At 40.7% G+C, this 23,885-nt stretch overlaps 1 protein-coding gene across 7 annotated transcripts in view; it reads left to right on the forward strand.

Annotated features, from left to right (window-relative positions):
• MAST4 (microtubule associated serine/threonine kinase family member 4) overlaps window positions 1-23,885 on the forward strand; it is a 419,070-nt gene that overhangs the window by 312,071 nt on the left and 83,114 nt on the right. For all 7 annotated transcript variants that reach the window (XM_039543759.1, XM_039543760.1, XM_039543761.1 and 4 more), the window contains 4 exons: window positions 1,139-1,227; window positions 12,234-12,303; window positions 16,098-16,176; window positions 21,912-22,069. In XM_039543759.1, coding sequence (XP_039399693.1) covers window positions 1,139-1,227; window positions 12,234-12,303; window positions 16,098-16,176; window positions 21,912-22,069 — 396 coding nt within the window. The remainder of the gene's footprint in view (window positions 1-1,138; window positions 1,228-12,233; window positions 12,304-16,097; window positions 16,177-21,911; window positions 22,070-23,885) is intronic.

Consider the following 23,885-nt stretch of genomic DNA (forward strand, 5'->3'; position numbering starts at 1 on the left):
TGTATAATGAGGAAACTAGTCAATTTCCCTTTCTGGTAGTCATACAAAGCACAGTGATGTAATGTTTAACTTGGAAACAATGCAGGGAAATATTTAATTAAAACCCTACTTTTATTGGAACTTATCATAATACTGGAAATATTTCTCATCGTGTTAAGCTAAATTTTTGGACTGAATTGATCTCAATGTCCCCTTAAAGACTTTGCAAGTAAAAATATATGACCCCTCACTCACTCCTGCAAACACTTACACACCTGCTTAACTTTATGCACGAGTAGTCCCATTGGTTTCATGGAGCTGCTTATACGTATAAAGTTAAGTAGTGCCCATGTTTGATTATGGTTATAAGGTAGTAAAAAGTAAATTTTTACAAATACTAAGATGCAGATAAAGGAAAAGGTCCCTTCTTCTCCCTTACTTTAATAGACGTATGAATTTAATATTTATCTCTTATAATAATCTATTATGGGGGGAAACAGTGGATTAGCAGTACTTGAGATGAAAAATGTGTGAGTGAATGCATTTATCTTTGTTGGCATCATCTGTTCTATTGACGGAAGGCACAGATGTGAAATTGATCCCAATAATTAGTTTTTTAATTAGTGTATCATCATAAGATTGACAAATCATTGCTCTTCATTGCATGTGATTTGGAGTGAGAAAGTTCATGTAAACACACGTCTTTAATCATTGCCTGACAATTCCGAACTCAGATTTGTTTTGATGTATTCATGCATGTTGTATGTATAATAACAGGTATATGTCACAAGATATTACATCTAGGAAACAAGCTGTAACTTGATCCTAGGCTACACTACTGACACAGAACATTGCCTAAAGTACTGTGAATTGGTGCATAGGTCTTTGTGCTAACTGAATGGTAAATGAAGTGCAAGCTGGATAATTATCAGTAATGTATTATTTTATGCAGTTATATGGGAAGTGACACTTCTTGTCATTATCGAGTATGTGCTGATCCAGATTTCTTGCATATTCAGAACTCTTGTTGACACGTATGGTTTTGATTTGAATGGGAGATTGGGGGGCTGAATGAGTGCAGGATTGGGCCTTATGAGTACGAGGGTATTGAGAGGGTGTACTGTTTGCTGGTTTTAAGTGACTTTCTTTTTCCCTACAGTTGTCGGACAAGTAACCGAAAGAGCTTGATAGGCAATGGACAATCTCCAGCTCTGCCTCGGCCTCATTCACCTCTTTCAGCTCATGCAGGTAAACCACCGACCTTTACCTATGCCATTACTTGTATTAATGCCTTTATTCTTTAGGAGAAACACATCATCTAGTCCACAACACTCCTGCAATGTAACTTTTCTCTCCATTGTTTGTTTGTAATAACTAAAGTTTGAGAATAATCACGATGAGAGCCTTAATTACTCTGTTTGGAGGTACTAAACTATGGTGATAGGCACCCTGGAAATAGCTTGTGTGAATAACATTATTTTTGCTCTATTACAGGGGTAGGCAACCTGTGGCACGCGTGCCAAAGTCGGCACACGAGCTGATTTTCAGTGGCACTCACACTACCCAGGTCCTGGCCACTGGTCCGGGGGGGCTCTGTATTTTAATTTAATTTTAAATGAAGCTTCTTAAACATTTAAAAAACCTTATTTACTTTACATACAACAATAGCTTAGTTATATATGATAGACTTATAGAAAGAGACCTTCTAAAAATGCTAAAATGTATTACTGGCACGCGAAAGCTTAAATTAAAGTGAATAAATGAAGACTCGGCAAAGCACTTCTGAAAGGTTGCCGACCCCTGCCCTATTACATGTTGGCAGATGTAGATTTTCCCCCTTCTCCAACCTCAGTGCAGTGTTACCTTGCAACATATGATAGAGGTAATGTCATCAGTGAATGGGATGTTTGATAGACAATCAGGATATTCTGAGTTCTGTTCCCAGTTCTATTGCTGACCTTGTGTTTGACATTGGTCAGGGTCACTTCAACTTTCTGTACCTCGGTTTCCTCATCTGTAAATTGATGATCATGACACTTTGTTTGGGAAAAGCATATTGAGATCTATGGATGAAAATCTGCAAATAAGAACAGCTTTATTGTTCTTTATTATCTGTTTTGTTAGGAATCTTGTCTGTACAGCAGAATACAGTACAACAAAGATGCATTTTGTGTTACATTGTGTGTACAGTTGTCGCAATTAAATCCCTGGGAGTGCTACAACAAGAAAGTGTGAATGTGGGAATTGGCATTAGCCATAGGCAGGCAGGCTGTCAAAGGCTGTTAAAGTGTGGCTGTGGGGAGCTGGTTGACAGCTTACAAGTTAAAGGAGACAGCGGAAAGATGGATTTCATCTGCATTTTTAATAGGGGATGGTAGTTTCAGTCAGTAAGACATTAGCAGGCTGTCTTATGCAGCTGACCAGCAATGTTAGGTGAGAAATATGCCTGTCCTCACAATTGTGGGCAGGAGCCCTATGCAGCTATAGGAATAAAAATGTATGTATAATGCCATTGCAGAGCCTGCAAAGAGAGCCTGAGTTTTTGTACACAGTTCATGAGGCTGGGACTGGTGAGGCTTCAAACTCAGCAATAGAGTGGGTGCATTTTTTTTTTTAAACAAAACAATCAGTGCTTACCAGTCTGACACATTTCATACCAGGCTGTAATCCATTTTAAAGAGTGATGGGAATGTTTTACTGGCCTGAGCAAAAAACCTGGCAGTCATGAACTTCTGATGTTTCATCATGACTGATGATGACTGTCTATGGCTTTTGGCAAGTCACTTAACCTCTCTTGTTCAGTTCAATCTATAAAATGGGAACAATTATATTGATGTCATATGGCTGTTGAGAAGCTGCTTTTAAGATGAAAAACAGTAGTATAAGTGCTAGTGTTAATTATTATTAAGTAGGTCAAATGTGGGGTTGGAACCACTTAGCATCCCCTTCATTAAACAATATATGCAACCCATTCAAGAGCTTATTATGACGCTTGTCACAATAATTGTTATAGTTCCCAGTGATCCACTGGAATCGCTCATGTTCTAATATATTTCACCCCACACTTAACGTGTTTGATGACTATTTTTGCAGTTGTGTCGTTTTGGGCCTTGTTTGCATTATGGATTTGCCATAATTCCAGCCACTGATGTAATTGCCCCAGTTCAGGCTTCTATTGTAGACCAGGAAAGCTGTGGTTTGCACTCCTTTCAGACAGAGATAAGCTGCACCAGTGCAAATCCTGGTTTTGCTTGTCTGCACTAGAAGTTGACACTGGTGCAGCTACACCACTAGCTGGCTGCTGATGGCTGGAATCTGAACAAATTCTCAGCATAGAAAAGTTCTCAGTACTCTAGGTTTTGTGGGATTCATGGCTTATCAGAGTTGCTCCTGATGTGTGTGGGGTTTTTAGTATCTGCCCTCCTGTGGTGAATAAACACTATAAAACTATTTGAAGATGGGATTATCTTTACTGTATTGTTCCATAGTTCATGATTGTTTGGAAGGTCATTTTTCAATGATGCAGCTGAAAGAAGGGGGGGAAGGTTGCAGAAGCTCTTGAGAATTATTTATGATTACTGCAGAGCCCCTTCGTTGTGTGTGGGTTTTCCTGTTTTTCTTTTTCCACCTTTTGCTCTGGGGCCACTGTTTGATGTCTGTCATAGAGGAAACACCTACCGGTATGGTTGCCAATTTTGGTTGGATATGTGTCTGGAGGTTTCATCCCATGACATAATCTTTAATTAAAGATTAATCTTTATTTCCTGTATCAGGAGGTGGCCATGTTAGTCTGTATCCACAAAAACAACCAGGAGTCCAGTGGCACCTTAAAGATTAACAGATTTCTTTGGGCAAAAGCTTTTGAGGGTAAAAAAACCTCACTTCTTCAGATGCATGGAGTGAAAATTACAGATGCGGGCTTTATATAATTACATATTTCCTGGAGACTCAAGGACAATCCTGGAGGGTTAGGAACTCTAGCTACCAGCCCTTCGTGCATCTGCTAGTGGGATGGGAAAATCTGGAGTGCTTGGGAGAAATGTGGAGAATTGTTTTAATTAGCAGCCTAGTTGTCATACCAAAGTTATCCCTCGGGGAATTCTGCGCCACTGCACCTGCAGAATTTGCGAAGAATTAATGTCCTGCGTAGAATTTCATTTTTTCCCACAGAATTGGCGCTGCAGAGCTGCTGGCCACTGCTGGGGCCGCTGGACCCGGCAGAGCCCTGCTCCCCAGCTCAGTGTGACTACGAGGGAGGGCTGCAGTTCCTGGATTTGTCAGCCCTGGTCAGTCACCTGGTGCTGTTGGGCCACCTCCCTGCACAGCAGCTGCTGGAGCCTGTGAGCTGCACCCTGTGGGGAGGGAGCAACAGCTGGGAGTTGCATGGAGGGGCCACTGCTTTCCGGGAGGGGAGACTGAGGGTAAAGGGGAGTATCTGCCAGCGGGAGATATTATGGTGGTGACCAAATCTTTAATTTTTGCTCCCCTCTCCCCAATATCAGCAGGTACAGGTCGTCTCTGCCTGGCAAGACAGTAACAAAGCTGCATGGAGTGGAACCTGTGGCTGGGCTGGGGCGGTGCAATTATCTGGGCCAGGGGGTGCCCTGTGCCTGAGCTCTGTAGGGAGGGGGTGTGGGTGTCTGGCCCCGCAGCTTAGCTCTGGGTGGAGGGGGTGCTGGTGTTTGAGCTGGGGAGGCCCCCTGCGCAGCCACCTCCAACGCCCCCCAAATATCCCCTCGAGCACCTTCTGATACCCCCTGCAAGTACATATACACCCCTCCAATACTCCCCAACTGAACCCCCCACCCCTGCAGCTCTCCCTTCCCCTCCCTGGCAGTGTCCTCTGTTTGGGAACTTGAAATATGGCAACCATATGGAGATAGGGCAAAAAAAACAGGAATTGACTAAAAGACCGGAGGGGCAAAGGTGTTTTTCCCCAAGATGTGCCCAGCTGGCACATGTGATGCACCCAGACTGAGGCCCCTAAAAAAAGCATAATGGAGAAACAGGAACAGGGTTGTCGTAGGGGTTTCTTTAACTCTCTGCTCCTGCGGGAATCTTTTTGGTTCTGTATTGTTACAGACATATGTGCTGCAAGGTATTTTGAAATCAATTACCAAAATAATTGAAACTGGCATGATTATATTGTGTTATTTTGACAAATAAAATATACAGAATTTTTAATTTTTCGGTGCAGAATTCTCCCAGGAATACAAAGTAGAGAAAGAAGTGAGTGAAGAAGCAACAAGCCACTTGATGAAGCAGCTGCATTGCAGGTCACTAGAGATTGCTGCTTGAGTGGCAGCAGCCAAAGATTAGTCAGATTTATTGATAAGTAATGGGAGCCAGGAGCAATCCCGGGTATTGCAGCATTGCCTTGTCGGAACATTAAGCAGTCCTAAGCTTGAGTCAGAGAGGAGCCTTAAGTGGGTGTGGCTGGGACTAAAGGAAACAAAGAGAGCATGGGCGGCCAGTAGGGGAAGCTGAGGGAGCCTCCCCAAATAGCCAAGCCTGGTCCCGCTTACTCTCCGTCCCCCAGGGGATTCTGCTTTGGTGGCGCCTCTGGGCTCCGGGGGCTGGGCCATGCCACCTGCCTTCGTGGGGCTGGAGAGGCTGCAGCCGCACTGCGCACTCTCCCTCCGGGTGCTCCAGGACTAGGAGGGGCCACCGGCTGCGATGGGGGGGCTCAGGGTTCTGGGCGTATGGAAGGGGCGGGGTCTCAGATGGAAGGGGCAGGGCTGGGGGCTAGTCTCACCCAGCCAGAGGTTCACAAGCTGCGGATGAAAGAGCTCAAAGTCGAAGTGCGCAGCAAATATAGAACTTCCCTTGCATAGCCACAAATTTGTTGTGTTCTGTTAAGATACCGGGGCAGCTGTGCAGAGATAACTAATGTGGGTGGTAAGCTAGACTTTGGGGCCCACAAGGCTTGCAGCCCCCTCCACCCGAGAGGCATGTCTGTATGGGGCACCTGCACATGTAAGGGACGTCTCCATTTTGTTGTTTAAAAAGTGTTTCTAGTTCTCTTGTGAAAACAGAAAACCAATATAAACCGATGTAATCTCATTGATAGGGTTGAAAACTTGTCATTCAGCCTTTTACTAAAGATCTTGGGTTATTCAGTCTTCTTTATAGCCTTCCGGGGTTGGCCTTGGGATCCATGACATCTTTGACAATAGATCCTTTGATTTCTGAAGGAACCACAGACAAATTCAGAGTTATAGGAGGCAGAGGGTTGTTGCAGCACCCTGGGCAGCATCTAGTGCTATTGTCACTAAAAGCTCTTTTCCAGCTAAATGCCTCCAGCATAGCCAGCTCCTCTACTGAACAGCCAAATTGTCAGTGTGCAGTTAGAATCTCCTCCACGTCAGGGAATTCAGGGGTTTTATTGTTTTTGTTTTGTGTGTTTGTTTCCATAGCAATTGTAGCTTGATCCTTTTATGCATACACAGCCTTTTGTATAACTGTTCTGCGTTTCATGCTAAACTTTAATGCTGGTATCTGTGATTTAAATCTCAGCCATGCTTAGCTTCACAGACACCTATTTTATAAAGTGTGGGCTTTGCTTCTTTATTTTAACAAATGTAGCTTCGTTTTCTTATTTATGGTGAAGCATAGATAAGCCTGGTCTACACTGCCACTTTACAGTGAAAAAACACCCCCCAAGCGCTGCAAGTTTCAGCGCTGTAAAGTGGCAATGTAGAGAGTGCACCAGTGCTGGGAGCTACTCCCCTTGTGGGGGGGTCCAACTACATGAGCCAGGACTACACAGCCACGTTAAAGTGCTGCCACGGCAGCATTTTAACGTAGCTAGTGAAGACATACCCTAAGTGTGCTATATTTGCAAAAAATAGTTTTTATATCTGTGTTGTAAAGTGAGTTGTAAAATGATCAGGTTTGTGAATTAATGAAAACAGCAATGAGTTAATTTTCAGTGAAGTATGAAGATGCCAGAAGTCACAACTAATAAGTCAGGGTTCTGAATCTGTTGTTTTAAAAGAATGACATCTATAGAAAGAAAGCAATACAGTTTAGTTTGTTTATTAATTTTAACTATTGCCATTTGTATACAGTAATGGCAATTCCTTAACTGCAACCAGAAGAGACTTTTTACTCATTTTGCTCTAGGAAGGACTGGATCTTGCTATGCAATCAGTTTTCAAAAGAGGCTTGCAATGTCGTAGGGAATAATGTATATGGGAAAGGGGGGGAAGTTTTAAATGCTAAATTGCACTCTGATTCAAGTGTCCTAACACTATCTAAATCCATTACAAATTGTAAGCACTTCTTTTTTAAAAGGAGTTAATTAAGTTGGTCAAAATTTGCAAACGTTCTCCCTATCCCTAGTATGCCCACGCCCTCTGTTTTGCAACAGAGATGGCATCTGATGCTTAACTATATTTACTTTCTTTTTATTAAACTGCTGCTACCTCTAATGCTATTTGTACGTCGAATGGCATGAACTCTGCATTTTCAACGAAGTGGGTATTCACCCACGAAAGCTCATGCTCCAATACGTCTGGTCTATAAGGTGCCACAGGACTCTTTGCTGCTTCTGCATTTCCAGTTAGTGGAGGCTTCACCTGTCTCTACATATCAGTAATCTTGAAACCTAATTCCAATTTAGAGAAAATAATAATAAATGTGCTTTGTAGATAGATTTTTTTTTTTGGGTCCCTGGGCTTCTACCCTTTCCATACTTCTGTAGACCCAATGTTAATCTCTAATGGCATCAAGCAAACACTGCTAAACCTGCCAAGAGATGTCAGCGTCATCTAGACTGAGAGCAAGGAATAATATCCAAGAAGCAAGCCAGCTGCCAACCATAACAAACATATTTAGCAAAATGTTTAGTATTTCCCTTATCTGAATAGAGAGGGCCCCCACTAGCAGACAACAAGATCTTAAGAGTTTGCAAACCCTTTCCTTACTCTAACTGGGGACAGTCATCTGTGGGTGTCATGGGTAGTTTAATCCATTTTTTTTAAATAACTTGAGCTCTTCACCCCTGCACAGATCTCGGTGGGAAGCACCTGGATAACTATCTGAAAATTATTCTGCTGCCTAGCTGTGTGTTTCACTGACTAGCAAAGTTAGTTACATTACGAAAGCCAGACCTGCAACCTTCTATGGCTCCGTGGATCTTGTCTGCTTTATGTCAAGATTTCAAGACTGAATAGCTAGGCTGTAAACCCAATACACAAGCATATTAGACCTATTGTCATGTTCTATTGCTGTGGTGTTAAAATGCTGAGAGTTGTTTAAGATCATCAAATGACGACAAGGCTTCAAAGTGGGGCTAATGTTCTGATCCACCAGGAGTTTATAATAGCAATTATCATTAATCTCTGATTCCCTCAGTGCTAATAGAAAGTCATTGCATCAGAAACTCTTTATTTTGTAAGTAGACAGCTATTAAAAATGCATTAATAATCTATAGTGAGTACAACATATGCCTTTCCGAAAGATTTGTAGTTCTTCCCTCTGTGGTGAAGACACAGGATTTCTTGAAGCTAATTACAAAACAATCAAACAATTTAATTAATCTGGATATAGCTTTCTTAACCATAACTGCCTGCAAAATGAGGCACCCTGAGTGTATTGCCATTAGGTAAAGTATTGTTTTGGTATGTTGATTACCTATTCACCCTGTTACTTCTCCCTGGGGATGATAGTGTTAATTACCCACCTAATGCCTGGTCACCAGTCGGGTTTACTTTATCAGGTCAGAAACATCAGCAGTAATCTCAGAAATGTATAAAATAACCTAGGACTAAAATATACAACAGCCAACAAATCCCTGGGAACAGCAGGATTTGAATAATAAGCAAGCACTGCACATATGGGCAGAGAATTAACTGGCACTGGTTTTCATTTGAAAGTCTCTCAGGTATTGACTTGCAGATGGGTGGATGAATGCTGTGAGGGATGAAGGTCACGTATAGGACTCTGGTTCTAATCGTCTTGCCTTTCTGGAATACCACACCTTAAAACCACAGCAGTAGTACTAGTCGCCCCCGTCACTCTGGGTTTTTTTTCTTCCCTATTTACTGTCTTGACTGTTTGAATTATGTTGTTACTCAGATATCTAGATAAACCCCCATGATTTAACCGGTATTCAGGAATTATTTGTAATGTGTTTCTTGGAAATCTGAAGATTTATTTTCCAGAGAAATCAGTTTACAAATTGATTGATATTAGTCAAGTTTGACTCTCCTCCTGCATGAAGAGGTTTTATTGAATCTTTCTTATTTTATCTGTAATGAGTGGTAGTTCTGTGCTGCTCCTGGTGATGCTAGAGAGGTAGAGGCTCTGCATCTCCTGAAAGTAATAGTCATATTTTTTTTTAAAAAAGCAATGGTGGAGAAAAAGTACTATATGCTCTGAATAAATGACCAATGGGTAATTAAGTATGCTGCTGAGACATGTAATGTAAATATGTGGTGTTTAAATAGTTATCAATGGAAACAGTAGTCTAGATTTATAAAACGACCTCATGTGCTGATATTTCAAATTCTTTGCTGTCAGAAGGTGCTTATCTACAATGTTTATTTTTTAAATTATCGATTTCTGTTCTCTGTAAAATGCCAAGACAGGTTCTTTGTCTTCTCATTCATGTAAGCCCACTGTGTTTTCCCAGACAGAGCTCCCCCCTTTTTGGTGTGGTATCTAGAATGAGTGGCCACGTTTTATCTGCACAACATATCTTTTTTTTTTTTAAAAAAAAAGGCTTATCTTTATTTAATAAGCTATCCTAGTAGCAAGAGGAATCCAGTTAGGAGCTGTTAAATTAAATGAACTGTTGCTCTCAGTAATTTGGTGTTTGCGGTTCATGCAGGACAAGAATAAATTGTGCTAGCCCCCAAACAAAGATCAAAATCTATGCCACAATGTCTGGTTTTAGATGTTTTCCCCCTCAGGGAACAAAAATCCCTGCCACCTTGAAATTATCAAGGCCCCCAGAGGTATATGAAGAGTAATGAAGAAGCTGTGGTATTGGGGGAGGGGAGAAAGTTGAAAACTTAATTCAGCTGTGATAGATAAATGGACAAAGAGTCAGGGGTTCTGGCCCGCTAAAGCAGAATTCCTGTCTCCTGGGGCTCAGGAAAGAACAGATGCAAAGATATGATTTCAGTGCAGCTGAAAACGCATCCTGATTCTGCTCCCAAAAAAGAATGGGTTTCTTAGTGTTTACCATCTAAATGTCTTGATGATTATACTGTCTATCATAAAATTAATGGCATCTGTTGAGGACATCACTATAAAACACACAATGTTAAGTTAATTGAAAAATTTCAGTAGAAATCTAGCACTCCTGAAATCATTAAGACAGCACCTCTGTTGGATTAGGTTTTCCTTTTGAACATGGATAGCAATTTATCCTCTTTAAATGTTTACTTTGAGTATATACGGTACATAGAAGACTTGCTCTCCTTAGTCCTAATTATAATTGCAGATTTCATTTAGTGTCCAACAGTACAGTAAATAAGTTGCTCTTCTACTGATTCTTATTCTTTAAACGAGTGTGATCAGAATCTAGTCTTTAATTTAGAAGGTTTTTTAATATGTCTCATAAGGCAATGCTACTTCTAAAAGTTTATTTATATATTTATTTTTGCAAGTGTCACCTTTACATTTCCCCTTTAGACAATCCACACAGTCTAATAACATACGCTGAGTGGCCAAGGCAAGCTGGAGCACTGGTGAACTTCCCCTTAACAGCTGCCATTGAGCTTTCTCTCTGATCAGTGGCAGGTAGCATGTCTAATATGAGACAGTAACAAGCCCCCAAAGGAGATGTCCTGTTCACAATGCTCAATCACTTCTGCACATCACTTAAGGACTTCACCTCTCCAAGCAGGCCTTTGGTCTAACCCAGGGGTTCTCAAACTTTTGTACTGGTGACCCCTTTCACATAGCAAGCCTCTGAGTGCGACCCCCCCCTCCTCCCATATAAATTAAAAACGCTTTCTAATGTATTTAACACCATTATAAATGCTGGAGGCAAAGCGGGGTTTGGGGTGTAATAATAGCCTCGTGACCCCCTGAGGGGTCCCGACCCCCAGTTTGAGAACCCCTGGTCTAACCAGGCCGGGGATAATTTTCCGTTCCATTTGTTTTGTGTAGCTATTGACTTTTGGAGAGTTACAGGAATACACAGTACAGATGGCAAGAGGAAAAAATATAGAGAAAATATGTTTAAGGACTGTACTCTTATGGCAGTCATTTTCTGGAGTTTTCTAATATTTTTAATGACTTTCAAAAATAGTGTGTTTCCAATCTTCAACTTGTATTTCTTTCAAACTAAAATATTATTCCTGTAAAGTTGAATTAATTGATTTGTGCTTTTGAAAATGGAGTGAACTGGCTTTATCTGAAGTTAAATTTGATCTTCATTACTAGTTTCTGTAACTGAAATGTAACTTTAAATAAGGGCTTGGCTGCACTTGCAAGTTACAGTGCAATAAAGCAGCCCCGGGTGCCCTAGCTCACTCCCCGTCCACACTGCAAGGCACGTAGAGCGCTCTGACTCCGCAGCTACAGCACTGCTGGTACTCCACCTCAGCGAGTGGAATAACGTTTGCTGCGCCCCTGCTGGAGCACCCCAGCGTCAGCGTGAATGAGGTGTTGCGTTACTACACTGCGATCAGCCTCCAGAAACGTCCCATAATCCCCTTAAGTCAAGTGGCCACTCTTGTCATTGTTGTGAAATTGGCTGCAGGAATGCGGAAATGCCCTTTCAAAGCTCCGTTTCAGAGAAGCCAGCTGCTTATCAGCTCCAAGAAAAAGCAAACATTTAGTTTGCTTTGAGAGAGAGAGGGGGGAGGACATACTCTCAGCACCCCAAAAACCCCCTCTTTCTACCCCCACATACACACAACACACTCCCTGTCACACTCCACCCCACCTCACCCCATTTGAAAAGCACATGCAGTCACTTGCATGCTGGGATAGCTGCCCATAATGCACCGCTCCCAATGCCGCTGCAAATGTGGCCACGCCAGCATGCTTGAAGCTGTCAGTGTGGACAGACTGCAGCACTTTCCCTACTGTGCTCTATGAAGGCAGATTTAACTCACAGCGCTCTACATCTGCGAGTGTAGCCATGCCCTAAGATGTTATACTGGGAGTCCAGTTCTTTCAGAAACCTTACAGACTAATCTTTGTACTGAAGATTGGTTCTAGGCTGCTGGAAAATAGAAGGTATTTGCTTTGTTTCTGAGTTCTTTTTTTCCTTTATTTTTGCCCCATGACAGGAAGCAGTCCTCAAGACAGCCCTAGAAATTTCTCTCCCAGTGCCTCAGCCCATTTTTCTTTTGCACGAAGGTAAGAGTTTGTTTGCTATGCATAAAGTACAGTTTGTATGGGGGAAATGTTCCTATGCACAGAGAGACTGACTAGCAAAATACATGGAAATGACAGTAATTAAGAATTACTTGATTTTTATATTAACTATTTTAGTCCTTAAACAACACAAAACCACATTGAATGATTGAAACAATGCAACTGTGCCTTTTTAAAGTATGTTTTAAAATTTAATTTTGCTAATATGTATCTTCAGTCAAATTCTTTTCACTGGGCATTTAATCCTGATAGGACTCATACAATTAGTCAGATTCTGATCTTGTAAAAATTGAGATATTTCAATAGTAAATGGATACCATAGGCAAGCTTCAGTCACAGACCTAAGCAGCAAAGAGTCCTGTGGCACCTTATAGACTAACAGACGTTTTGGAGCATGAGCTTTCGTGGGTGAATACCCACTTCGTCGGATGCATGTAGCGGCCACTACATGCATCCGACGAAGTAGGTATTCACCCATGAAAGCTCATGCTCCAAAACATCTGTTAGTCTATAAGGTGCCACAGGACTCTTTGCTGCTTTTACAGATCCAGATTAACACGGGTACCCCTCTGATACTTGAGACCTAAGTAGTTTCCCCAGCTGAATAATTGAGACAATTACCTGACTTGCAGGTGTGTTGTGAGGATTAATTAATTAATTAATGTTGGTACAGTTTTGATGTAAATTATTAATAAATTAATCATAAACTGAGTAGATAACTTGTCACAGGAGACTGCCTATTCATGCCAGCGTGGTTCCATATTACTTAAAATCTCCTCCACTTACCTCAGATAATATGTTTATTAACACTAAGGCTGGCAGGGTAGAAAGAGTTTATATGTTGACCTAAGTGTGTCTACAAAATAAATTACATCAGATGGCTGTGTTTTAAGTGATGCATTAAGTATCACTGCAGTTACCCACAGAACTGCCTTATTCATCAGTGACAGAACACTCCCTGGTGCAACTTTTGTTTCATTTTAGGGCTTTCAGATACACAGGTTGTCAGACAGGGATAAATCTTATACCCAGTGTAAGAAAATGGCTTTGACTCTTTATAAAACGGTTTAAGCTAGGGGAGAGAGCTTCATTTGTACATGCTTTGTGTGACTCAACTCTAGCTTCTGACATCTGCAATGATGTTTCATACAAATCTATGTTTTGAGATTTTTATGGAGGAATATACCTAGCATCTGCTGTCACCCATGTTTAATCTGACTGTGATTTAAAAACTACCTGAATCAGTATTTTACTGTGTAAAATAGTATACAAATAAAAATATCTTTCCATGAAGGAGGAGATATTTATAATAAATTTATAAATCCCCTAAAATAGCTCATGAGAAAAACTGATGAGAGAAATTGAACATTACTTAAGATGAGGATTTAGTGACAGTGTTTGGCACCATTTAAAAAAGTATCTCAAACAATTCCTGTCATTAAATGCTGTATCGTGTATTTTAGTGTAATTACTAGGAAAAGTCCATTTTATTTCTATAATGACAGTGTTCACGATGCCTGATACCACGAGCAGTTTACCTGGAGCTCTTGTACATCTTTTTTATTAGGATGTATAATATTGTACTACTTCAGCAGTAATGGCAGCCCATATTACAAATATCACATAGCAGATCCTGGATTCAGTCCTCTTCGTCTTGCATTCTCTTCTCCTTTCAAACTGTATCTTTTATTTAACACTAATTCATGGGGGTGGGGAGGGGGGAATAGAGATGAATTTAGGAAAACGAAAGTAATTTCCAGACATTCCCATTTTGCAAATCAAAGTAAAGGATCTAGCTTCAGAACTTGTAGCAAATTTGCTTGATAGCATTGTATACATGAAACATTAACCTAAAAATTTCTGATCCATATGGTATTTGTATGTCGTTTTCTTAGGGAAAGGCACTATGTATCTCAAGGTTATATTCGTGCACCATGTTACGGTAATAAAAGTGGGTCGGTCTTTGTGTATTAGTGGAGGAAACATGTTCAACCCACGTAATCTGATGAAACAAATTATTTCTGCTTCACAGCTGCAAAATATACAGAACACACCCCTATTTACATCTTTCAGCTTGTCTTTCTTTCTATACTAAGCAAATTTAATTTGTATATCTGAGCTAAAAGGAACAAACCTCCTTTTGGAATTGTTCATTCATTGGAAAGATGTTCATCAATACCTCAGAGAAAAGAGGGTTGATACATTACAAAACAAGATCATGGAGACAGAGATGTGTGCAAAATTTTCCTGTTTATTCATTGTGAATAAATGGACCGAATAAATCTCCACAAATCCATACCCTTTGTTCTGATAGGTGTTTTCTTTAGTGTGGAGCAACACTAGTTCTACAGTATTATTCAGTTCATTGAGTCTTTAATCCTGGTAGAACTCATACAATAGATAAGATTAGGATTATGTAAAAATGGAAAATTTTCAATGATGAATGGATAGCGTAGGCAAGTGTCGATCAACCCTGTGATACTAACTCAGACCTACAACGTTTACTTTTTTACATGAGGCAGCGTGGTCTAGAGTTAACATGGGGGACTGACAGCCAGGGATTCCTGAGTTCTGGTCCTGGTTTTACTGATGCTGTCAGTGACTCTGCCACAGACTTGTGACTCTGAGCATACACATAATCATCTGTATTATAGTTCTGTGGGACTATGTCATGAGCTCCTTAGTCACATTTTACTCAGTCCACATCCATCCTGATGACTTGAGTTAGAATTTGATTGGGTAAACACTAAGTAGGAAGCCACACCTTGGAATTTCACCCAGAATGAATAATGGTGACGTTCTGAGACAGACTTTTTTGAAGGGTGGGGAGGCAGCTTCGAAATGTTTAGATTTCCAGATTTGAAGCCCTACTTTATGAAATTACATTTCCTACACAAAACCAGAATTGAGTGGGGGGTCTTTGTACCTGATCTTAAATTAAATGTTTTTTTTAAATATTTTTTCCAAAATACCTGATTTGTGTTATTAAAAACAAATCTTATTTCGTTATGTTTATACATTTTGTTATTTTGCTTGTGTTTTAACATACTTGATACAATTGTACTCCAGTCATGGGCACCGAAATGACAGGTAAATGTAACCAAAAACCATAATAGTTGTTTTGTGATTTGTCTATTTGAATGTGTAAGCTCCATATTGTCTGTATGTGGGCCACATGAAGCGGCAGGGGTTAGGAATTGTACTAGCTTATAAATATTTCCTCCTCCAAAGATGTAATTTAACTAAAATGTGAGTTTTTCACATGTATTTATAGCTCTTAAGAGTTTAAATTCTAGTCTAATTGTTCTTTCCACTTAATGATAGTAACCTACTGGTAATTTGTACTGATTTCATTTTTTATAATGGAAATAACCATTCCCATTATATTTTGCTTTTAGTTGATTGTGTTGGATACACTACATTTCATAGCATGGTGGTTTGTGCATTGGTCACATGTTTTTATTTGCTTCTCATTAATTTGCATTTGCTGAACCTGAAAGCTATAATTATTCCCTGTCTTCATTTTGTCAGAGTGTATTAGTGAGAGATCAGTATTATGGATCAGCTCATTCACTTTCGAGTTATTTCATCTGACTGATACTATTAAAATTGTATAATATTTGTTTATCATGACCCCCTGTGAAAGTTTACTCTTTGGTGAATAACCTGATTGTATCATCCTTCTGGAATGCAATTCTACAGAATAATAATTTCCCAGGTATTTCTGTGTAATGATTCTGCAGCATTCTTTTGGACTAACCTCAATTTCACAACAGGACTGATGGACGCCGCTGGTCTTTGGCTTCTCTCCCCTCCTCTGGCTATGGTACAAATACACCCAGCTCGACGGTTTCTGTAAGTGCCAGCTTTATTTTACAGATAGATTTCAACTACATACAGTATTTTCTTAAACAGGCCACCTTGTGAGAAATAAAATATAACATATGCCTTTTGTCACCCAGGATAAGCTATGCATCAAGTGATGTGCTGACAAGCAAGATATTCACACTTTCAGTACTGGCATTTCATTTGTGATGCATAACTATATTATCGCCCAGTAGTGGAAGAATGTGCAAGGTTATGTTTGATTTACTGAGATCCCCATATTTATTATGGGATATGGCTATTTAAATGCCCCTTTGCATAGGGCCAACTTTATTATGTACGCTACATACAACAGTTGGCATCCTTAGCTTTGTACTTGTTATGCCACCATCTTGCCTTAAAACTACACCTCTACCCCAATATAATTCGGTCGTGGGGAGCCAAGAATCACCACCGCATTCTAGGTGAAATGCTGTTATATTGGGGTAGCGGTGGCAGGGCTGCAGCAGTGATTTAAAGAGCCCTGGGCTCTGGCCGCGTGGAGCCCCAGGCCCTTTAAATCGCTGGCGGAGCCCCGCTGCCACAGCCCCAGAGTAGCAGCGGCCGGGCTCCAGCATTGATTTAAAGGGCCTGGGGCTCCCCACAGCAGCTGGAGCCCCAGGCCCTTTAAAGCGCTGCCCGAGCCCCGCTGCCGCAGCCCTGGAGTAGCAGCGGCAGGGCTCCAGCGGTGGTTTAAAGGGCCCAGGGCTCCGGAGCCCCAGACTCTTTAAAGCACCGCCAGAGCCCTGCTGCTACCACGCTATATGCGAACCCGTGTTATATCAGGTCACGTTATAGCGGGGTAGAGGTGTATTGACAAGTGTAGACTGTTTGATTTCAGGCTAATCTTGCCCTTACCCTTCCTTCTGAACACGCATTCTGGCTATATTGGGAAATGCATGAAAGCAGAATGGCATAGGTAATGGTTCATTTCCACTACTGAGGAGTTACACAGTGAGGGAAGCATAAGTTAAGGGAGTCTGCACTTCTACACATCACATGTTTTTCACTACCATGTAGAGAGCATTCTGGTGCAGCACAGTGTCTTATAGTCTGCAACTAGGCAGTTCATGATTTTATGTCTTTAGTCCTGTATTATGCCCATATCTTGTCCCAATTAGTGAGATAGTATGTAAAATCATGTATATTATTATTAGACATCTGGTGTCCCCTTCTTAAACTCACTCCTTGAACTTTACTTTTTCCTTATGCACAGTTGATCTTTTCTCGAGAAATAGTTCAATTACCCATACTAAGCCCTGATAGTATTTGACAGGTGCACATTAATAATCAGCTCTTAGTCTGTTTTTTCCACAAAAGATTTGTGAAGGTTAAGCTTATTCTTGTCTTGCTGACTTCAAAACAAGTTGAGAAAATGTGCATAGCTTAAAAGTAACTCAACAGCACTGATTTTCCTCCACACTGCGCCCCTCTACGCGCGCGCGCGCGCGCGCACGCACACACACACACACACACACACACACACACACACACACACACACACACACACACACACACACACACACACACACACACACACACAGACAGAATGTAGGTCTTGCTTTTAGCAAGTAACTTGTTATGTTTAGGATTAATTCCTTAACCACTTTCCATCGTACACATGCAGACACTTCCCTTTGGATTCAGATGAAAAGTGATGTGCTGTGCTCCATGAAAATGCACTTGAAAATATTGACAGAGAGGAGTTTGTCAGCCACTAAGTAATTGCTATAGCAACTCTATCACCATGATAAGAAACAGACAAACTCAAAAACTGGAATGAAGAAAAACACCAGGAACATATCAAAACAGAATTTTAATTTCAAAGTTATATGCAGGTTTTTCCTTGACTATACACAATTTAAAAACTGTAATTCTAATTGAGTTTGTTTTCTCCTTCCCGCTTGCATGATGATGATGTTGTACACAGACAAGAATGCATGAATCAGCTTTAACTATCTTTCATATTCCTTATGGAAACACATCTAGCACTGCCATAATTGCCTTAGATATCTAAAATTATATAATGGATTGTATGGTGAGCCTGTCCCTTGGTAGTTCATGAATAGGCCATATCATAGAATATCAGGGTTGGAAGGGACCTCAGGAGGTCATCTAGTCCAACCCCCTGCTCAAAGCAGGACCAGTCCCCAACTAAATCATCCCAGCCAGGGCTTTGTCAAGCCTGACCTTAAAAATCTCTAAGCAAGGAGATTCCACCACCTCCCTAGGTAACCTATTCCAGTGCTTCACCACTCTCCGAGTGAAAAAGTTTTTCCTAATATCCAACCTAAACCTCCCCCACTGCAACTTGAGACCATTACTCCTTGTTCTGTCTTCTGGTACCACTGAGAACAGTCTAGATCCATCCTCTTTGGAACCCCCTTTCAGGTAGATGAAAGCAGCTATCAAATCCCCCCTCTTTCTTCTCTTCTGCAGACTAAACAATCCCTGTTCCCTCAGCCTCTTCTCATAAGTCATGTGCTCCAGCCCCCTAATTATTTTTGTTGCCCTCCACTGGACTCTTTCCAATTTTTCCACATCCTCCTTGTATTGTGGGGCCCAAAACTGGACACAGTACTCCAGATGAGGCCTCACCAATGTCGAATAGAGGAGAATGATCATGACCCTCGATCTCTGGCAATGCCCCTACTTATACAACACAAAATGGCATTAACCTTCTTGGCAAGAAGGGCACACTGTTGACTCATATCCAGCTTCTCATCCACTGTAACCCCTAGGTCCTTTTCTGCAGAACTGCTGCCTAGCCATTTGGTCCCTAGTGTGTAACAGTGAATGGGATTCTTCCGTTGTAAATGCAGGACTCTGCATTTATCCTTTCTGAACCTCATTACGTTTCTTTTGGCCCAGTCCTCTAATTTGTCTAGGTCCCTCTGTATCCTATCCCTACCCTCCAGCGTATCTACCACTCCTTCAGTTTAGTGTCATCTGAAAACTTGCTGAGAGTGCAGTCCGTGCAATCCTCCAGATAATTAATGAAGATATTGAACAAAACCAGCCCCAGGACCGACCCGTGGGGCACTCCTCTTGATACTGGCTGCCAACTAGACATGGAGCCATTGATCACTACCTGTTGAGCCCGACGATCTAGCCAGCTTTCTATCCACCTTATAGTCCATTCATCGAGCCCATACTTCTTTAACTTGGCGGCGAGAATACTGTGGGAGACCATATTAAAAGCTTTGCTAAAGTCAAGTCTTATTTACAAATATTAAAACAGATGTCCTTCTAAAAACACACATGTGGCTTTGAACTAACAGTTTCTGACTGGTGAAAAGAAGTCTGTCATTTTAATAAATAAGTGTGAATTCTGGTGAATCAACTAGCAGTATAAAAATTGATCCCTGTATTTTTATATATTCTTCTGTTTGGTTGATTTTTCTGCTGGTTCCTACTGTTGGTGTAGTTTGCTCAAGGGCCGAGGCAACTGCTGATTTTTAAGAAATAGAGATGTTCTCAGAAATGATATGCTTAATTTGCATTATTCATTCAAGCTAGAGACAGTGAACTTAAGATTTGAATCAAGGAGTGAAAATTTTAACTGCTGCTGCTCTGATTTGTTTCACATACTTTGTCAGGGTCTGAAACAGCAACTATTAGACATCCTCACCCCTCTGTATATTTTTACAAATTCATGGAAATGAGGTGAGACTAGTTTCTACTGTACTCTGTACTTCCAGCATTTTATAAGTACATCTCTGGATTACTGTGATTCTCATCAACTGCCTAGAATACTTCTGTGTAAGCAAGGGCAGTTTTGGAACATACTATCATCATAGCTAGTACCAAACTTTGAAGATACTTGTGATCTTTTAAGGTCAAGTAGAGGAAAAGGTAGGCAGAGGAAAGTCTGTAGTTCACCCTATTTATGTCCAAATGAATGCAATGCTCCTTATCGTGTTATCTCATTACTTTTTCTTAACCTTCTTAAGATGAAACTGAAGAGAATGAAGAAGTCATTAGTTTAGTGGAAGTTTTTGAGAGTAGGTATTATAATGACATGTATTTCAGTTCCTATGGGAAAGGTGAAACTGGGCAACTGCTTGGAAAGTAAGAGATGAGGGCATCTGCAAAACTAGCGTCAAGGGCAGGAAGCCCTTGTACCATGTCATTGGGAAGATGGATCTTGCTTTGCCAGTTAATAGATAAATCAGAAACTGTCAACACAGTTAAAAAAAAAAAAACTGTGAAGAGTATATGGAAAATTAATCAAGGGAATGTATGGCCCCCACCCTTTGCTGGTTGCTTGTTGTCTTAGGCCTGGTCTACACTACAATTTTAGGTCAAATTTAGCAGCGTTACCTTGATTGAAGCCTGAACTCCTCCACACGACGAAGCCCTTTTTTCAACTTAAAGGGCTCTTTAAATCGATTTCTTTACTCCACCTCCGGCGAGGGGATTAGCGCTGAAATCGGCCTTGCTGGGTGGAATTTGGGGTAGTATGGACACCATTCGATGGTATTGGCCTCCACGAGCTATCCCAGAGTGCTCCATTGTGACCGCTCTGGACAGCGCTCTCAACTCGGATGCACTGGCCAGGTAGACAGGAAAAGGCCTGCGAACTTTTAAATTTCATTTCCTGTTTGGCCAGCGTGGCAAGCTGATCAGCACAGGTGACCATGCAGAGCTCATCAGCATGATGTGCACATTGCTCGGCCCATACTTTGTGAGAAGTCTATGTCCATGTCCATGTCTGTGTCCTCATTACACTCGTCACCGCGCTGCTGTCGCCTCCTCACCTGGTTTTGCTTTTGCAGCTTCTGGTTCTGCACTGAAAAAAGGCACGAAACAATTGTCTGCCGTTGCTCTGACGGAGGGAGAGATGACTGACGACATGGCTTACAGGGAATTAAAATCAACAAAAGGGGGTGGCTTTGCATCAAGGAGAAACACAAACAACTGTCACACAGAATGGCCCCCTCAAGGATTGAACTGAAAGCCCTGGTTTTAGCAGGCTGTTAATTTCACAAAACAAATTGGGTCAATTTCTTGTTTTGATCCATTCCATCTAGTTTTTACATCTTAGGCTGGCAGCAGACAGTGCAGTATGACTGCTGGCCATCGTCGTCTCCTGGTGCTCGGCAGAAGATGCTGCATTACGACTGCATTACTACTGGAAATAATTAATATTTAGCAGACTCCATTTTAAAAGTTTCTTCTATTTTGATGTACACCTCTACCCCGATATAATGCTGTCCTCGGGAGCCAAAAAAAATCTTACTGCGTTATAGGTGAAACCGCGTTATATCAAACTTGCTTTGATCCGCTGGAGTGCGCAGCCTTGCCCCCCCCCCCCCCCCCCGGAGTGCTGCTTTACTGTGTTATATCTGAATTCGTGTTATATCGGGTCGCGTTATATCGGGGTAGAGGTGTATATTATTATTTCCTGCATTCTTTCTCATGTTAAGTATAGGGAAGTGCTCTCAAGGCAGGAGAATCTTTCAAAATTAAAGCAACTTTAAGTGCAGTCACTATGTGGCTGCATTTTTAATTTTAATCTGAACTATTTTTATATTTACTGTATATCTAGCACATGAAGTTAAATGTTTGTATTTGACTTATTTTGCTCCACAAATTGTTAAGTGAATATAGGAAAAGATAGCTATCATTCCCAGTATAAGTAGTCTCTATATCTACAATGAATATAATCTTGGAAATGGCTTTTGGCTATGATATTAACTAACGTTCTGTCCTGCTCTTTGCAGTCATCCTGTTCCTCCCAAGAGAAGTTACACCAGTTACCATACCAACCAACACCTGATGAACTACATTTTTTGTCTAAACATTTCTGTACCACTGAAAGCATTGCCAGTGATAACAGATGCAGGACCACACCAATGCGCCCTCGATCCAGAAGTCTCAGGTGAGTTCAGCTGTCTGGAAATAGTGGCTAAATCTGAATCTGTACACTGCTAGAGCATTATGGTTCTATAAATTTGGGGCATTAACCAATTTGTGATATTTTAATAATTCCTGAAATGTATTAAAAGTCAATGTTGATTGTGTCTTAGGCTGAACCAAACTCTATTTAATTAATTGTTACTTTAGGTCCTCCTTATTGGTTAATTCTTTCATTGACATTGTAATTTAGATTTTAATGGAACAAAACTAGTAACTTCTGGCCACTTAAACTGTGATGATGGCTTTTATTCTACTTCCGTGTGCAAGTGTTCATAGAATTCAAGCCTATATGTGCAAGAATAATTGAAAATATTATTTGTATTCTAGGTGTCCTTAGTATAAAAAAAATAGAAAAGTGTGTCAGAAAGTTATGGGGCGGGCAGGGGGAGAATTTATTATGCTTAGCTACGGAGCATTTGAATTTCTTGCTCCCCAGAGACCAAGCCCATCCTATTTCCCATACTCTGGAAATCTGCAAGATACACTTTATTAGTAGATCAGTTCTTACCTATCAAAGTACTATATACTGTACTATTTGGAGAATGCAAAAAGGCAATATCTCTAATCTTTCTAGGACTAAAAAAATAGTACTTAGTCACTTCAGAATTAAAATCAATGTTGCAGGTAGCAAAACTGTCAGAATTCATAACTTCAGTGCAATATATTTTAGCTCAGTTTTTTCATGATTATTCTTCATTTAGAATTCTGTGTAGACTGCCATGACTAAGTTGCTACCTATATAATCTGTAGAGCAATTACTGAGAAGTAAGATGAGATGGGTTTTTTGTTCTTTGAAAGGTTACATATGGAAAACATTCTTCACCTACCAGTACAGTCTTCTCTCTCTACCACTTCATTTTCCAGTTTAGAAAAATACAAAATTCCTAGTTTAGTTTATGAAACATGCACAGTCACACCAGACAATAATAGCCAAAGTGCTTTCAGAGACGTTACTGCTCTAGTTGAGTGGTGTACTGAACTTAAATACTTAATATGTTGTTTTATTTATACAAATAAGTAATTTGCTTGGGTTGGCCATGATAGTTGAAGTTCCTAACACCTTGATATGTTAAAGCAAATTTCAGTCCTCATTTTTTGTCCTTTTGAACAAACCAAAAGATCTCCTTTTTATTATGCTATAATACCTAAAAATACCATGTATACAATATTTTTTAAAAATTTGGTGTGCTGGAGAGCTCCTTCCTCTCTTTCTCTTTCTGTAAATATTTATGCGAGACCTAAAGTGGTTGTGTAGCCAGATCATATCCCAGACAAGTAACCAATTTCTTTGAGGGGGGTTAATTGATATGGGAGGACTGCTTCAGACCCTGCCATATCACTGCCTCCATATCAGATGAGGTACCAAGTGTCGGTCACCTCAGGCTATTTTCCTGTAAATCTCCTGCTCCTTTAAGGATATAATGCTACCAGCATAGGTAGCACAATGCAAATATTTGGCACTGTATGTGTATTGGCTACACATTTATTTGCATTTCAAGATGAAAATAGATCTGTTGGGTTTATTTTATTGTTTTTTCTCTGATTTTTGATTTCTTGGGATTGTCAAGTCTTCTGTTTGCAATTCAGGAATCACAGCTTCACACAGCTACATTGCTGTTCTATATCCATCCCCAGTGAGCCAGTAAATGGGCTAAGATAGCCACAGACACCCATTTATTGGCCAGCTCATTTAGTTGACGCCAGTTTGCCTAATGAGTGGTTGATATGGGACTTGACTAATAAAGAATGAAAAAAGTTAATATAATTAATTCCAATCT

The sequence above is a fragment of the Mauremys reevesii genome, linkage group 6 (assembly GCF_016161935.1).
Source record: "Mauremys reevesii isolate NIE-2019 linkage group 6, ASM1616193v1, whole genome shotgun sequence".
NCBI classification, from domain to species: Eukaryota; Metazoa; Chordata; order Testudines; family Geoemydidae; genus Mauremys; species Mauremys reevesii.